The 17,549-nt window shown below is 42.2% G+C and overlaps 2 protein-coding genes across 2 annotated transcripts in view; both read right to left on the reverse strand.

The window, feature by feature from the left end:
• LOC138525808 (serine-rich adhesin for platelets-like) overlaps window positions 1-17,549 on the reverse strand; it is a 351,204-nt gene that overhangs the window by 125,257 nt on the left and 208,398 nt on the right. The window lies entirely within an intron of this gene.
• The window catches only part of LOC138526552 (serine-rich adhesin for platelets-like), a 73,694-nt gene that overhangs the window by 37,836 nt on the left and 18,309 nt on the right, over window positions 1-17,549 (reverse strand). The window contains exon 2 of the mRNA XM_069637344.1: window positions 9,524-14,506. Coding sequence (XP_069493445.1) covers window positions 9,524-14,506 — 4,983 coding nt within the window. The remainder of the gene's footprint in view (window positions 1-9,523; window positions 14,507-17,549) is intronic.

Below are 17,549 nucleotides of genomic sequence, written 5' to 3' on the forward strand. Positions count from 1 at the left end.
ATCCCACAACCCCCCGGAACACCTCACACTTATGACCCGGTGCAACGAAGACACCCAATACTGTGGCAACACACAACAGCCCATTCATAATAACTTCTAACGAGACAGAAAGACATGTACCGCCCGTCCCATGCCCGGAGACTTAGCCCCACGACCTATGGTACCGGTCAAACAGGACACTGGTAACCATGCACGGATAAATCACCATCAAACCCCTCACAAGGTGCATTCCTCCTGTGTTGCATTAACCTGTAGAATAACCTATTGATAGATTTACTAAAGAAGATAACATTGCAATGACTGAATGACTTCGGTGTGCATGGCATAGGGCAAATAAGTCAGGAAAAGACATTCATCTCTGACACTGGCCACAATGGCACAACAACACCGCCCGGATGAACTCAGCTGACCTGCCAGGCCCAGCCCAAACCACGAGGCTGACCAGTGACGTCCTCCAGCCAAGGCCAACCACATCGCAGCAGCACCTATAGTTAGTCATCACCACCCAATCCCATTGAACTTGTGCCCCTTATAGTATGTAGGCACTGATGACGTTTTTTGTAAATATATACGCCTGTCTTTGCTATTGTCAGACAGAGCGCTCTCGGAGTTTGCAGAGTTCTTTGCATGCCCTATTCTGATTGATAAACTCCCATTTAAGCTCACCCGCACTCTGTCTTGGCTTTATTCCCGACTTGGGAGAGTCCGTCATTGTCTCTCATTGCGGGGAGGATCGTGCTGGCTGGGGACGCTTGCCTTCACTGTCACATTAGGGTGTGGTTACATTGCTAGTTTGCTTTCCTTGATTATCTGGCGATCTCACCATCATTATTCATACACACGCCTGTAACTGGGAATATGTAGGTTTGTGGTCAATCAGTGACGCACGGGTTACATCCCTCAAACATTTTCAATGTATGCAAAGGCATTTTACACCCAATATGCACATTATTTGCATGGATCAAAGGAATGTGGCACAATCATATTGCACCCAGTATTCGTATCCCACAATAGCTCCCAGTGGGACTTCCCATAAGGAACAATTTGGCAAGTATGGTAAAGGAAGGACTCATCAGATTGACCCATGGATATGTAGTAGAACCCTTTACACTTATGTGTGTTCCTATACTGCTAAAAAACGTAGAGGCCTCTAACCTTTTAACATTCTCATTTTAGTTATTTCATGTCACCTTGCAACTTAAAATGTTCCAAAGATATCCCTCTTCCCGCAACCCACCCCAGCCCCGCTGCATTCATCGTAGTCAAAAACCTGGGCTGCACAATTTACACTGACATAACTCTATCACACCACATCAACACTATGTCAACATCCTGCAACCTATACCTCTGCATTCTCAGACGCAACTTCCCTTACCTCTCCTACCCCCATAGAGTGACAGCAACCATGCCCATTCTCCTCTCCCGACTAGACAATGCTAACTCTCTCTAACTGGGTGCCCCTGTCTACCAATTCAAAAGCTCCAAAGAATCTGGAACTCTGCAGCCAGGCTGCTCATCACCCCCAGCCTCTGTACCATCCACTGGCTCCCTATCAGACGACGTGTCACTTTCAAAGTCATATACATCACTCACTGAGCCGTAGACAAGACAGGCCCTAAATACCTGCAACAGAAAATCACCCACTACCACCTCAATAGAAACCTGCAATCAGGCACTGCTTTCCTACTGGTGATCCTCCTTTCAAATCAACTAGAATTGGAGACACCACCTTCTCCGTCCAAGCACCCACCATCTGGAACTCTTTGCTGGTTAACATCTGATGCATAGAGGACCACATGGTCTTCCTGACGGCCCCCGAGACATGGCTATTGCCCTCTGACCCAGTCTAACCCCGCCCTCCCCTTTGAGCTATCTACTTAATACCAGGAGGTACTCTGCAGGAAAGAATCTCCCTCACAATCACCAAAGAACGGTAATACTTACTTCCATTGCATTTGGCCGAATTATGAAGTTGTCAAATCTATTACATCGAGATGAGTTTGAAAGCCTCCTATGTATGACATCTGTGTGAATTTTTATGGGTAGTCAAGATTTGGAACTCAGATGAGACTGAGGGTGGCCAATGTGCAGCATTAAGAGAATGTATAGAGTTGCCAGAGTAGTTGCATCTGGATGAATCACTCAGGGTATGCAACACTGCATTATACTAAAAGGATTATGTAGCCGAGGCCAGTGCCAGCTTCATCTTCGCAACCAATGAACAAGCCAGTACCCATGGATACATATCACGCTGCTTATGGATTCTAACCAAAGGCATGGCTATCCACTGATACCATGCACTGCCCTAGGACAATGCACAACACCTCTGCTTTCAGAATGCAGCTAACCCCCACAATAGAAATTTGGCCTAGTTGCACACATAATGTATCTCCTGCTCTTGCATACTCTACAGACCACATCTCAGCACCCACCCTACATACACTACCCTAAGACACATTGGACAGCACCACTATCTTTAGAATGCAACTATCCCCATGACAAAATTCGATCTAGCTGCACAACAAATCCCTCTCCTGCTTTCACATACTCTTATAGACTACCTCAGCACCAATCTGCCACAAGCACTAAGACACATGGCACAAAACCTATGTCATTAGACTGCAGCTACCCCCATGATAAAATGCTGTTGAGCTGCACACATAAGGTCTCTTCTGCTCTTGCATACTCTCCAGAACACCTCTAAGCATCCTTGCACTATAAACACAATAAAAAACACCTCTGTCATTACAATGTAGCTATTCCCGCTAACAATTCGGCCCAGCTGCACACATAACGTTTTCTCCTGCTCTCACATACTGTCCAGACTACCTCTCAGCACCCTCCCACTTCATGTACTACTCTAGGACACAGTGCACAAACCCCCTGCCAGTAGAATGTACCCATTCCGCACAATATAAATTCAGTCTAGCTGCGTACATGATGTTTTCTTGCATACCGTCCAGATTATCTCTCTTCACCCACCCACATGCCTGCCCGACATGGGTGACTAGCAGGGACTTGGCCACCCCTACCTACCTTCGTATTGGCTAAAATGTATACACGCGTTCTAAAACTCTCTGACGAATGTCCCACACCCGGACTTCTGTGGCCCAAGAGGGTTCAACCTACATCGCTTTGAGACCATACCAATGGTGAAAACTGCTATACAAATTACAATTTAATTACATTACATTGTGTCTGATGGGTAGATATCTTCAATAAAACACTCTCTGTTTTTTATACGTGTACTATTCCATCTCCCAGTCTAGGAATTGAAAGCTTTAGTTCTATGCCAGAGGCTGAGCATAAATATTAGACTGACCCTGGTTTCAATCAGTTGCCTTCTGAAACAGAAAGCATTTACTGAAGCCTTTATTTCTTACATTTCTGTGTCAGCCATATTGTGCAAGTTATTTCCACCAGTTGGGACCAATCACTGTCCCCACTATGCTTCTCCTCCCGCCCCAGCCTTGTTACCTAGCTGCTGCTTCTCCCAACATGTTTGATTTATGTAGCACCTTTAATGCAGGCAACGGCAGCAGAAATGTAATAATCAGCTCCACCAAAGATGGGGAATGAAATGAAACCAAAAGCAAGTCTACAGCACTGCTAGGTCCTCCACTGTTGTTGTCCTGCTTTTGTTTTCAATATTTTCCCCAATTTTGGAAATGAAAACAGAGTCATATAGAAAGACTCTTTTTTCAATACTTTCCCATTTGAGGAGCAGCAGCATTTGACAATACATTTGAGTGAATGTATCTGTGGATATTTTAATCCGGGAGCATCTACGTGGCAGTATTTGAATACTGTCTCATGACAAAATGGCCAGCGCTTGTGGCAAGTAGCTCTATGCATTGTGCAACCATGAGGCATATAGTCCCTAAGGAGCTGCCTCTTTCACCATGTCCTCTGGAAGGGGTGCCTCATGCGTCCATGTCCTAAACCTGGACATTCCACTGGTATCTGTGTCAACATTATTGGAGCAGAAGACTTCTTCTAGGAGCTAGCATCAGCTCTATGCATCAAGGAAAATGTACTCCAGAGGATGATTCCTCATTCACCATGCCCACCAAAAGGAAAGGCATGTCTGGGCTCCAGAAAATGTAAGGAGTCCTTTATACACTTGTGTCCTACACCAGGACATACCACTGGGTATCTGTGTCGGCATTTTGTGATCAGCAGACTTCTAAGAGCTAGAAGAAGCTCTATGTAAAACAAGGAAAATGTAATCCAGAAGAGGCTGCCTCATTCACCATGCCAAACAAAAGCCAAGAAGTGACTGGGCGCCAGAAAAGGTAGAGAATCCCTCTGGCACCCATGTCCTAAACCAGCACTTGCCACTGAGTATTGTGTCTGCATTTTGAGAGCAGCAGACTTGGCATTAAAGGTAGTTCTATGCATCAAGGGAAATGTAATCTAAAAGAGGCTGCCCCATTCACCATGCCCACCAGAAGGGAAGACATGACTTGGCTCCAGAAAAGGTATGAGGCTTCAATACGCCTGCATACTTAATATGACGTGCCTCTGTTACTCTTTGCTTACTGTACAAACATTCTGAGAGTGAGCTGCTGGCTGGTCCCAAGCACGCCATGGCAGAAAGCACTGTGTATTTGGTCGCCCACAGTCAAGTCCTTCTTGTTGGTGAACATATATATGTCACCATTACCAATATGTTGGCATTAACCTCTATTGCGGAAACGGCAAGGCAGATTTATACACAATGTAGTCAATTTACATTGAGTTTATTGCAGCTGCGTGTCTGAGACAGTGAAACATGATCACTTATGGCAGGAATTGCAATCCTGGGGTATTCCCTCTGGACTACAATGGATGATTTCTGCATTCACACTAATACTAGGGGTGTTTAAGTGGGACTTTCTTCTGCCGGCATGGTCACTGATTTAATACAGACCTATGTGGGATCCAAACAGGGGTGCATATTAGCCCCACATTGTTCAAACTCGATCTTGCTGCTCTCTTCCGAGCTGCTCACTGCAAAGGCCTATTCCTATCAATTGCATAAGACACGCGTGCAGCGGCTTGGTTATACAGATTACCTAATTCTTAGTTTTTTGTGTGTTTTTTTACAATCTTTTTCTGTAAACTTTCTTTATTGGTAAAGGCTCCAGCACAGCATGACAAATGACCTTTGTTAGCATGACAAGTTTACAGATACCTTTTGATATAAGGCCTGATTCTGTATTTCGGGAGCATAACAGTTTCGTGTAACAGTATAATATAACTAATAACATTTAACAAAGACTGTGACATAGGCAACTCTCTCACTATACAGTAGCATGATAGGGCTGAAACTCTCACAATATGGCAGAATTATTCACTAGGGACGTTCTACAATAGTAGTGCTCTCTGTCCCTCAACCAGTCATGAAACGGGAACCGCAACTTTAAAAATATTTGGTAGGTACCATGTGCCAAAGCACACACCTTTTCCATTGCCAATACTTCCCACAACTTCTCTCTCCACAAAGACACCCAGGTACCGTCTGCATTTCCATTGGTGACCTATTTCAAATGGACCAAAAGAGCCTCAGCAACTACATAACTCCTTACATAACTAAGCTAAAACATGACCTATCCATTAGCACATCTAAAACTAAGGTTATGACTTTCATCCAGGCCATAAAACAGCAAGCGATACATTTATATGGAAACTGTCATCAGACCACATTCGACATAGTACAATCTTATGAATTTTTAGTGTGACTATTAATCACAAGTTAAATTGCAAACCCCAAATGAATAAAAAAAAAAGTTAGGGTGTGTCAGCAGCTTAGAGCGGTTAGAAGATTTGCTTTGAAATCTGTGGGATATTGTATGGAGGATAGCACAGGGGCAACGGGCTGGTCTTGGAAGCAATACCATGCAAAGCAACAGAGGTTTGAATCCCGGATCCATGCTTAGAAACCGAACTCGGGTATGGTATTATGCGCGATATAAAAAACAAATAAATTAATGCATTCTATTAACTCTATCTTTCAGTTGTACAAAGCAAAGATACTATCTGTGATGCTTTAAGGTGCAGGAATATGAGGCACAAAGCATTGTATGCGATTAAAGACGCTTGACAGCTTTTGTCTAAAAACTCTAATCAAACTTCCTCACAGTCTTCCTATTGATGAACTTTATGCAGAATTAGGTCTCCATAGCATACGTCGTGCACTGACTTCACAGTGAATTAATTTCTATTGAAAGCGAACACATTCTGCTCCTTACACCCTCATACATTTGATTCTAACTCCCTCCACCACTAATGTCTGCGTCATCAGTGGCATCTGCCTGGTCCTATTCATAAATAAGGCCGGTGGCTGGTTCCATCAATTCTAAATATAATCCATAATCAGGTCAAAATATTAACCAAAAGAAGGTGTTTTCAGCGCGACTGCGAACAAATTCTGGTCAATCTAGCCAGCAAATCCTTGTGTGGTGATTACATTATTTCTTCCTAAAACGAAGGATAACTCCTCACAATCTAAATGAGTTTCCTAATAATTCAATAGCTTAAGACTTTATGCAAATGAAGTTCAATTTGGCTGAGACACTGGAAGTAATGAGTGCCAGGAGCAACATTAATAGACAATTAAGAATGTGCAGACTCAGTGGTTGCACTACATTTGAATCAATTGGTAAAGTTTGTACCCTGAGCCATGCTTACTCTTTTGAATACATTTCCCTAAAGCCCTGGACCCCCCCATTTTCTTTTTGGGTTCTACCTACCCAGAACTACTAATTGGAATTCAACACTGTATTGGCAGTTTTTTTTTCGTACGCCGGATAGGCTCTAAAACCCCCCTATGCAGAAGTAAGCAGAGTTTTCAGACCAGGGTTGAGCTAAATGTGGGAGACAGCATCTCTGTCCAATCAAATTGAGTTATATCCCAACTCAATTCAGCTATCTGGCCTTAAGAGCTCCACGGTCCTATGTTGCCATTGTCTGTGCTATTGTCCAAAAGGAAGCCAAACACGGTTCGGGGCACAAATAATCAAGCAATGAGGAACTTCTGGACATGAGATATCCACACATGACAGGATATTCTTAAAGGAATCAACCAGGGGCATTCTTTTGTCATCCAGTTTATACTCAAACCCACAGAATCCTATATTATGCACCCCCATCCCTTTACCCTATAGACGAGCAATGAAAAAGGACGTTTTAACAGAGTCCTGATCCCGTATCTTGTTAGGTTTAAGTTCCCTTTACACCATTCATTGCTGTTCATTCATTTACACTATGCAACACCGACAATCTGACTCGATAACGGAAATAAGATGGACGCAGCGATGATATCTCCCAGAAAACAGAAACTATATTCCGCATTATGTGCTACCAATACTCCCATTTGTTTGTGTTTCGTTATATAATCATTCCTTGGTGTGCAGAAAATAATATTGCAATGCCTCATAGTCTATCCTTTTGCTGAGGCTTGCTGGCACATATTTGCTTACTCCTTAATCTTGCTACAGATCGACTGAGGGTGCCTGGGGCTGTTGGGGGGGGGTTGTTTCTGGACCCCCACTGCTTCTCTCTTCTCTGCAGTTCAGTTGGGCATTCATAGAACAGCTCGACATTCGTGGGGCTGATGTAGTTTCCTTCTGCGGTATCCTGGGTTTGGAACCCAGCAGATGTAATTCTTGCAGTACTTCCTCTGTCTAGTTTCCATAGTTCAAACAATCAAAGACACTTTGAGCCAATTGGTTCCGTTTGGCCCAAATACCTTTGGTTCTACGTTATTATATCGCCCATTTTTTTCGATGATTTATTTTGCAAAAAAACTAATTGAAAAATATATTTAGGAAATAAAAGGGGTAGAGGGGTGGGGAATAGGTAGTAAATAATAGTGGACGAGGTGCCTGGGATTGTAAACCCCCCAAAAATAAATTAAATAATCTTTGGGATTTGTTTTATTGGTAAACAACTGTCAGAAAATAACTCATCTAAAAAACGGGAGATGTAATAACATAGAACCATCACTTTGAGGAGATAACAAAAAGACTAGAGGACATACTGTACAAGCTGAAGCTGATTCAAATTGGCTCCTCAAGGCTTGACAGGGATTGCGCCTGTTGGTTGTTATTGGCTCGAAAAATTTGAGTCAGGTTTATTTATTTATTTGTACATTTATAAGATGCGTGCAACACCCATGGGCATCTTGGCGCTGGTTACAAAGGAGGAAAACAGCTGCAGCAGGAAAAGACAAGAGGGAATGCTAGAAACAAGAAGGTTGAACTAGAAACAAACTCACTAGAGGACATACTTCATGATGACAAGACAAATCAACACTGTTTGAGCCTGTTGGTTCCTTCTACCTTAGAACATACTTAATCAACTCAAAGTATCAACAAACTCAATAGAGGAAGTGCTTTATGATCGTGACACAATTTGACATGTTTAAAGAAAACAGTTTCCCTTTGGCTTGATATGGTTCAAACCGGTAAATACCGCAGATTGAAATGCTGAATTCTTTACTGCGCATTTCAATTATTTGTGGGGGTGGGAGTTAGGGTAATAGATAATGTGAAAGGAGTATGGGGGATATGGTCTGATTACATAGGAACACAAGTAGCAATGGCAGCAGTTCACATCCGCTTCCATTTCCTTTCCCTGGGAACTTTGCTCCTGTAACCACCTGAATATTCCTAACAATATAATACTTTTCACAAATATCCATTGATGCTTTCCGTTCATCTTTATCAGACCATAATTATACATATATAGTTATATACTTTTGGTATGCTCTAGTGTGCCAATAAATATGTGTTTTATTGTAAAGTACTTGGCAATTATGATACGGCATGGATCTAAGTAGGCATGTTGGAGGTGCAGGGTAGTAAATACAGTTGGCATATAGTGAAATATAGAGATGTAACTAAATTGAGGTGGTTCTGAAGTGTCTGGAGTACTGCCAAGGAGGTGATGCAATATCAGATCTATATCCCGGACCTACTGGCCTTTCAGATGGACAGGCCTCTGAAAACCTCAAGATTCCCCTTGGCTCCAGTGCCACTATAAGGCAAGGTACAGCCACGAAGACACTTGTGCTCAGGATTCCAAAAGAGTTGTTTTATATTGCATAACACAGTGGTCTGGTGCACAGTCAGTAGAGATATTCCCCAGGCGGAAAGGAGGGAGGCTGGACCAATGAGTAGACTCAATACTGCTCAGCTTGTGAGAAATATTGGTTGCGACATGGCAATATATGAAGGTGGTGACCTGTTCATATGCAGGAAACAAATGGTCAGGAAGAGGTCAAGGATGCAGTAAATGGCCCTTTGATGACAAGAAGAAACAAGCACTGGAAAAGACAAAGGGACTGGCTTTGAATATTTAAAGGGTAACACTTTTTCCCATTAGGGCTTTACTGAGTCCTGAGTAAATTAAAAAAGCCACTCCTATAGGCTTTGCGAATACATGTAATAAGTAGGCATTATGCTATCACATGCATTAAAATGCATTGTCAGTGAAGGAATTATTGAGCGGGATGACATGTTAACAATTGCTAATTTACCTGGCATACTCGTTGAGGATGGCATGGTTGTCCCAAATGGAGTATTCCTTGTTGTGGAAATTGACTCCTCTGTGGCAGTAGTTGGTCTCTCAGGAATAGAGGTTGATAAACGATTTGAAGTTTCACTGGCTGCAAACTCAGTCTTAGTGTTGTAAGTAGGACTAGCAGCACTAGAAATTAGTTTGGATGTCTCTTCAGTTGCACTTGTTTCATTTGCTGCCTTGGTGGATTGGGAAAGAGTGCTTGCAGAAACTGTTGATTCAATGGTTGTGCTCTGCATCGACACTGAGACCGTCTCCAATGTGCTCATTTCATTAGAAGTAACTGTTGCTGAGTGGGTTGTAATGTCTAAGGTTGGACTTGGTGTTGTTTGATCACTACTGAACAGAACGTTTGTTGTAGTTTCTGCTTTAGAATCGGTTGTGTGAAATGTGGTTCCAGGTGATGGCAGCACAGCTGTTGCAGATCGGTTATTATCTTGGGTTGTACGTAAGCTATTTTCACTTGATGGAGGTTGTGAAGAAATTTCTGACGTCTTCTGTTCAGTTGTCAATAAAACTGGATGTGTAATGGATGAAAGAGTAGCACTCTCTGTATGTGTCATTATTGCAGTTGAAGGTTTACTGAATGTTGATTCTGATAAAGGAGCTGAGCTACCTCTCTGTGCAGTTCTCCCGGGAACAGTACTGGACTCTACAATTGTTGACAGCATTGATACAAAGGTAGATGCGGTCATGGTTGTTCCAGGGGCAGTTGTTTCAGCTGTACTTTTAACAACGGTACTTAATTCTTCAGTGATAGAAGATGTCTGATCACTAGTTTCAGTATTTGAAATAGTTTCTTGGGATGAGGGTGTACTGATAGAACTTTCTGAAGTTTCACTGTCTGTGCCCTCAGACTTAGTGCTGTCAATGGGACTAGCAGCACTTGAAATGGGTTTAGTTGTTTCTTCATTTGAACTTGTTTCAGAAGCGGCTTTTGTGGACTGGGGAAAAGTGCTACCTGGAACTGTTGATAATTGGAGAGTTGTGCTGTACATTGATACTGAGACTGCCTCCGAAGTACTCATTTCATCTGAGGTAACAATAGTAGGGTAGACCATCATTTCAGATGTTGCACTTGGTGTGGTTTGATCACTGCTGGATGCAATGTGTGTTGCAGCTTCTGCTTTAGATTCAGTTGTATGAAATGTGGTTCCAGATGATGGCAGCTCAGCTGTTTCAGATCGGTTATTATCTTCGGTTGTATGTAAGGTATTTTCACTTGATGGAGGTTGTGAAGAGATTTCTGGCATCTCCTGTTCAGTTGTCAATACAAGTGGATGTGTAATGGCTGAAAGAGTAGCACTCTCTGTATGTGTGGTTATTGCAGTTGAAGGTTTACTGAATGTTGATAAAAGAGCTGAGCTAAATTCTTGTGCAGTTCTCCTGGGAACAGTACTGGACTCTACAATTGTTGACTGCATTGATAAAAAGTCAGATGAGGTAATGGTTATTCCAGGGGCAGTTGTTTCAGCTGTACTTTTAACAACAGTACTTAATTCTTCAGTGAGAGAAGATGTCTGATCACTAGTTTCAGTATTTAAAGTAGTTTCTTGGGATGATGGTGTGCTGATAGAACTTTCTGAAGTTTCACTGTCTGTTCTCTCAGACTTAGTGCTGTCAAAAGGACTGGCAGCATTTGAAATGAGTTTAGTTGTCTCTTCATTTTTGCTTGTTCCATGATCTGCATTTGTGGACTGGGAAAAAGTGCCTTGAGGAACTGTTGATGATTTGATGGCTGTGTGCTGCATTGACACTGAGACCATCTCCAATGTGCTCATTTCATTAGAGCTAACAGTTGCTGAGTGGATTGTAATGTCTGAAGTTTCACTTGGTGTGGTTTGATCACTACTGAAAATAATGTCTGATGTATTTTCTACTTTAGATTCAGTTGTATGAAATGTGGTTCCAGATGATGGCAGCTCAGCTGTTGCAGATCGGTTATTATCTTCGGTTGTACGTAAGCTATTTTTACTTGATGGAGGTTGTGAAGAGATTTCTGACGTCTCCTGTTCAGTTGTCAATACAACTGGATGTGTAATGGATGAAAGTGTAGCACTCTCTGTATGTGTGGTTATTGCAGTTGAAGCTTTACTGAATGTTGATTCTGATAAAGGAACTGAGCTAACCTCTGCAGTGCTCCCGGGAACATTACTGAACTCTACAATTGTTGACGCCATTGATACAAAGGCAGATGAGGTAACGGTTCTTCGAGGGACAGTTGTTTCAGCTGTCATTTTGACATCTGTACTTAATTCTTTATGGGAAGAAGATGTCTGATCACTAGTTTTAGTATTTGAAATCGTTTCATGGGATGATGGTGTGCTGAAAGAACTGTCTGAAGTTGTAGTGTCTGTATTCTCTGACTTAGTGCGGTCAATAGGACTAGCAGCACTTGACATGAGTTTAGTTGTCTCTTCATTTGAACTTGTTTCACGGGCGGCTTTTGTGGACTGGGGAAAAGTGCTACCTGAAACTGTTGATGACTGGACAGTTGTGTTGTGCATTGATACTGAGATCGCCTCCAAAGTACTCATTTCATCAGAGTTAAGTGTAGTAGAGTAGACCATAATGTCAGATGTTGCACTTGGTTTGGTTTGATCACTGCTGGATGTAATGTGTGTTGTAGCTTCTGCTTTAGATTCAGTTGTATGAAATGTGGTTCCAGATGATGGCAGCTCAGCTGTTTGAGATCCATTATTGTCTTCGGTTGAACTTAAGGTATTTTCACTTGGTTGAGTTAGTGAAGAGATTTCTGACGTCTCCTGTTCAGTTGTCAATACAAGTGGACGTGTAATGGATGAAAGAATAGCACTCTCTGTATTTGTGTGTGTTGCAATTGAAGCTCTGCTGAATGATGGTTCTGATGATGGAAGTGAGCTAACCTCCTGTTCAGTGATCCGGGACACAGTCCTGGACTCTGCAGTTGTTGGCTGTATTGATGAGAAAGACGCTAAGGAAATGGATGCCTTAGAGGCTGAGGTTTGAGTAGTACTTTTAATACTTGTACTTATTTCTTTTGTTTGAACAGAGGTGTGATCACTGGTCTCTGAATTCGACATTGTTATTTGAGCTGCAGTTGTGACAGAACTTACTTCATTTAGTTTGGTGGTAGTTTCAGTCACAGAGTTCTCAGTGGACCCGGTAATATCGGTCATTAGATCAGTTGTCTCTTCCATTGCACTAGTCTCAAGTTCTGCTATTGTGGAATGGAAAGAAGAGCTTTTCAAAGCTGTTGAGGCTTCAGAGTTTGTGCTCAGCAGTGTCACTGAGATGGTCTTCGATGTACTTATTTCACTGGAAGTACCTGTTGCCGGGTACGATGTAAAGTCAGGGGTGGCACTTGGTCTGGCATTATCAGTACTGGATTGAATGTTTATTGTAGTTTCTGCCATTGGTTCTGTTGAATGAAGAGTGGTTCCTGGTGACGGCTGCTCTGTAGTTTCCGATGGGTTATTTTCAGTAGTATTGTGACTTTTTCCCATTGATGAAGTAGGCAAGGTACTTTCTGTGGTCTCCTGGTCAGTTGTCAATAAAAGGGTACTTGTACTGGATGAAAGAGTGGTAGTCCCGGAATTTGTTTGTACAGTAGTCAAAGCTTTGCTAGATGGTGATTCTGATGGTGAAACTGAGCTAACCTCCTGTTCAGTGATCCGGGAAACAGTACTGGACTCAGCAGTTGTTGGCTGTATTGATGAGAAAGATGCTAAGGAAATGGATGCCGTAGAGGCTGAGGTTTGAGCTGTACTTTGAATACTTTTACTTATTGCTTCTGTTTGAGCAGAGGTGTGATCACTGGTCTCTGAATTCGACATTGTTATTTGAGCTGCAGTTTTGACAGAACTTACTTCATTTAATTTGGTGGTATTTTCAGTCATATTGTTTTCAGTCGACCCGGTAATATCGGTGATTAGATCAGTTGTCGCTTCCATTGCACTAGTCTCAAGTGCTGCTATTGTGGAATGGAAAGAAGAGCTTTTCAAAGCTGTCAGGGCTTCAGAGGTTGTACTCAGCAGTGCCACTGAGATGGTCTCTGATTTACTTATTCCATTGGGAGAACTTGTTGCAGAGTATGTTGTAATGTCAGCTCTGGAACTTGGTGTGACATTATCAGTAAAGGATTGAGTGTTTATTGTTGTTTCTGCCATTGATTCTGTAGAATGAAGGGTGGTCCCTGGTGAGGGCTGCTCTGTAGTTTCAGATAGGTTATTTTCAGTAGTATGGTGACTCTTTTCCATTGATGAAGGCGAGGTACTCTCTGAGGTCTCCTGGTCAGTTGTCAATAAAAGTGTACTGGATGAAAGGGTGGTAGTCTTAGAATGTGTTTGTATTGTAGTCAAAGCTTTGCTAGATGGTGATTCTGATGATGAAACTGAGCTAACCTCCTGTTCAGTGATCCCCGGAACAGTACTGGATTGTGCAGTTGTAGATTGCATTGTTGAGAATGATGATGAGGAAATGTGCGGTCCAGGGGCAGATGTTTCACCTGTATTTTCATAAACTGTGCTTATTTCCTCTGTGAATGGAGAAGATTGTTGACCACCGGACTCGGTATTTGAAATCGTTTTTTGAGATGCAGTTATCCTAATGGATGTTTCTTCATTTCTCTTGGTTACACTTTCTGTCACCGAGTTCTTTGTTGACCTGGTAGTATCAGTCATTAGTTCAGTTGTCTCTTCCATTACACTAGTCGGAAGTGCTGCTGTGGTGGACTGGAAGGAAGAGTGTGTGGCAGTCTCTGCATAAGGCTCTGTCACATTGATGGCAGTGCCTGAAGAAGCATGTGTTGTGGTGCTGATTGTTTCCATATTTCCAGTGGCTGATGAGACTGTTCCTGGAACTAAGGTTGTGCTGCTGAGTACCTCTGCAGAAGAATATGCAGATTTGCCTGGTGCCGTGCTGAGTAAGCGTGTGCTTAGAATGACAGTAAAATGTGTGGAATCTGAAATGATAGATAAATTATTTGAATGAATGGGCTATTCTGCCAGGCAAAATCATGATAAACTAGATGATTCTTGCTACCACTGCCTTACATATGTAAACTGAACACAATAACGCAATGTACCAAGGAACATACATGGAATACAAAATACAATTCGGTCATGATTACGCATAATATGAGGTTTACAGTATACAGATTCTGTGTATTAATAAGGTTGAACTTTAATGAAATAGATATCGATATATATAAAAGAAGAGGTCCTGACTGACAGTTGGACTGACTGAATCATCAACACCTTGCTCAGACCATTTAACCTAGGAACGTGATATTTGGAAGGTGCATTTTTTTAATGACATAGGCACCCACTAAGGAAGGATTTTTGGACATTTCATCCCTAGAGGGGTGAAAAGGCGTGGGTAAATTGTTGAATGACTCATCAAAGCCCAGCTTAAACTGTTTAACCTAGGAATGTGAAATTTGGAAGGTACATTAATTTCATGACGTAGGCAGCCAATACTAAGGAAGTATTTCTGGAAATTCCGTCCCTGAGGGGGTGAAATGGGGGGAGGGGTGAATTTTCTTATGAGGATACCTATTTCTCAAAAACCGAAGATGTTACAGACGTGAAAATTGTTATTTAGATTCAACTTAAAAAATAGAGAAATACATGTTTTACCATTTGCCAAAAATCTAGTTAAGGGTGATGGAAAACGGGGGTGAATTATTTTGAAGGATACACACATCTTACTAACCCAAGATGTTTGAAAAGTAAAAATTCACATTTTAAATCTTCATTATAAAGTACGTTTCCGAACTGCATCTTAAAATTGGTAACCAACACTATCCCGTATTTGAGAGCAAAATTGTCATCCCTTCCGACCTAGGCACAGTCTGCAATTACCTAGCAGACCTCACATCCAAAATGTACCCTGACATAATAAATCGAATGGAGACATGTACAGAATGGTTATGCGAGCATGCCATTTTAACGCCAAAGAACAGCATGTCTGCCGTAATCAATAAGATACTTATTCATTCTTTTGGAAGAGTCCACGCCACTGAAACCACGGGCAACAGCTAGTATACGTATACATATATCCACTAGTTGTTTCTAAATTATGAATTAATATAAGGATGACAGGGCACTCCAGGTAAGGTTTAACTGGAATGTATTAAGCATATCTGTAACAACCCCCAGCACATCCTCCCTTCTCAGGCTTCACATTCCAACAGCCCTTCACAGAACACACAGCCTGTTTTCTCAATAAACATTCCATCCTGGGGTTCCCCATTCTCAGGACACTTTAAAACATATATTTTTAGTTCTTTCAACTCATCCTCCTTCCTGCTACCTCAACATGAAACATCCATCACTCTGTCCATCCGCACCGGCTCAGAATACAATGGCTCTCCTTTCCTTCTTACCGCACCCTTCTTGATCCTTACCCAGTCTCTGCACCACCACCTTCTTTCCTCGCCTCTTCTCATTCTCATTCAAAAGCCATTCATCCTTCTTCTTGTCCAAAGTCCCCCGCAATATCTGTACACCACAATCCGTCTCTCTCACCCATCCCAAACAGTGAGGAACCACTTTAGTTTTGGCCTTTTGCCCTGTCATCATTTTGAATGGGCAAATACCTGTAACTCCATGTGGAGGCATCCACAGAGCATACATCCTCTCTTGAAGCAGAACTTTCTTATCCTCGCCACACACACCAGCCATGCGAATGGCCTCCATAATGCACCTATTTGTTCTGTCGCCCATACAATTACTTTTGGGATGATCTAGCACTGTCTTCTTATGCACAATACCACTCCTCCTCATATAAGCCTCAAAATATCAATCTGCGTAATGTGTCCAATTATCCATTAGAACACATTTAGGCAAACCTTCCCCTGCACACATTCCACCACAGCTTCACCCATAGCCTCTCTGACAACTTTATACCCTGTCCACATGAATAAGTCCTCTAAAACGATAATGAACTTTCCCTGTTCAACTCTCATCTCAATCGGCCGTAGCACATCCATTGTCAAGTCTTCTCACACCTTCTTAGGAACCTCCACCTTCACCAGGGGCTGCACACCCGCACACTTCCCTTTACCCATCCATCCACACTCCACACAATCAGTCAACCTTCACTTCACATCCCTGTCAAATCCCAGCCCCAAGTACTCACCCCTTAAAACAGCTTTAGTATGAGACACTGCTAAATGACCCGTATGCGTCATATCAACAATTTTATTGCATATATATTGGGGAACAACTACACACTCCCTATGGTACAACAATGTCCCCACCATACTCAACTCCTCACAACCCTCCCAAAGACCCTTTTTTCTTTTGCTAATCTCGTTTTACCTGCCCACACTGTCTCCCCATAACCCATAACACGGAACATCACTTCATCATTGGTTAACATAAACTATATCTGAAATCACCCCCTCCTCCCCCCACTTACTCCTCTCTTTGACCTCCCAGTCTTGATAAATGATCATCCAGCACATTTTCATGACCAGAAATAACCTCCATGGAAACTTTGCTCAAACCCATGGTTTTGAAAATATTCTTCTGTGGTTTATGTTTTGTTCTGATTATGAACTCTGCACCCCATACCAAATTAGAAGCATTTTCTACAAGCCTCTTTCTCCAATACTGAATAATTTTTCTCAGGGCCCGCAACACCCTTGATGCATGTGCAACAATTTCTTTGCAGCCCTCTCCATTACCTGCGACAGAACAGCACCAATGCCATTGTCACTCACATCCTCAGTAATGCCACTTCACTTCAGTATGGCAAAACGTTCCAATACACTAGCCAGGTCAATCTCTTCCTTTATCTTTGAAAATTCCTTTTCACCCAATTCATTCAAAAAAAATCCTCTCCCTTTCAAGTCATTTTCTCATTTCCTTCACTTTGTCTACAGATTTCTGAACACATTTCTGATAAAACTCAACCATACCCAACAAGGAACGTAGCTCTCCTTTGAATTCAGGTACTCCTACCTTCTTTATCACATCCACCATTTCACTCTTTGGTCT

This window comes from Ambystoma mexicanum, chromosome 7p (assembly GCF_040938575.1).
Source record: "Ambystoma mexicanum isolate Mex_15411 chromosome 7p, UKY_AmexF1_1, whole genome shotgun sequence".
Classification (NCBI taxonomy): Eukaryota; Metazoa; Chordata; class Amphibia; order Caudata; family Ambystomatidae; genus Ambystoma; species Ambystoma mexicanum.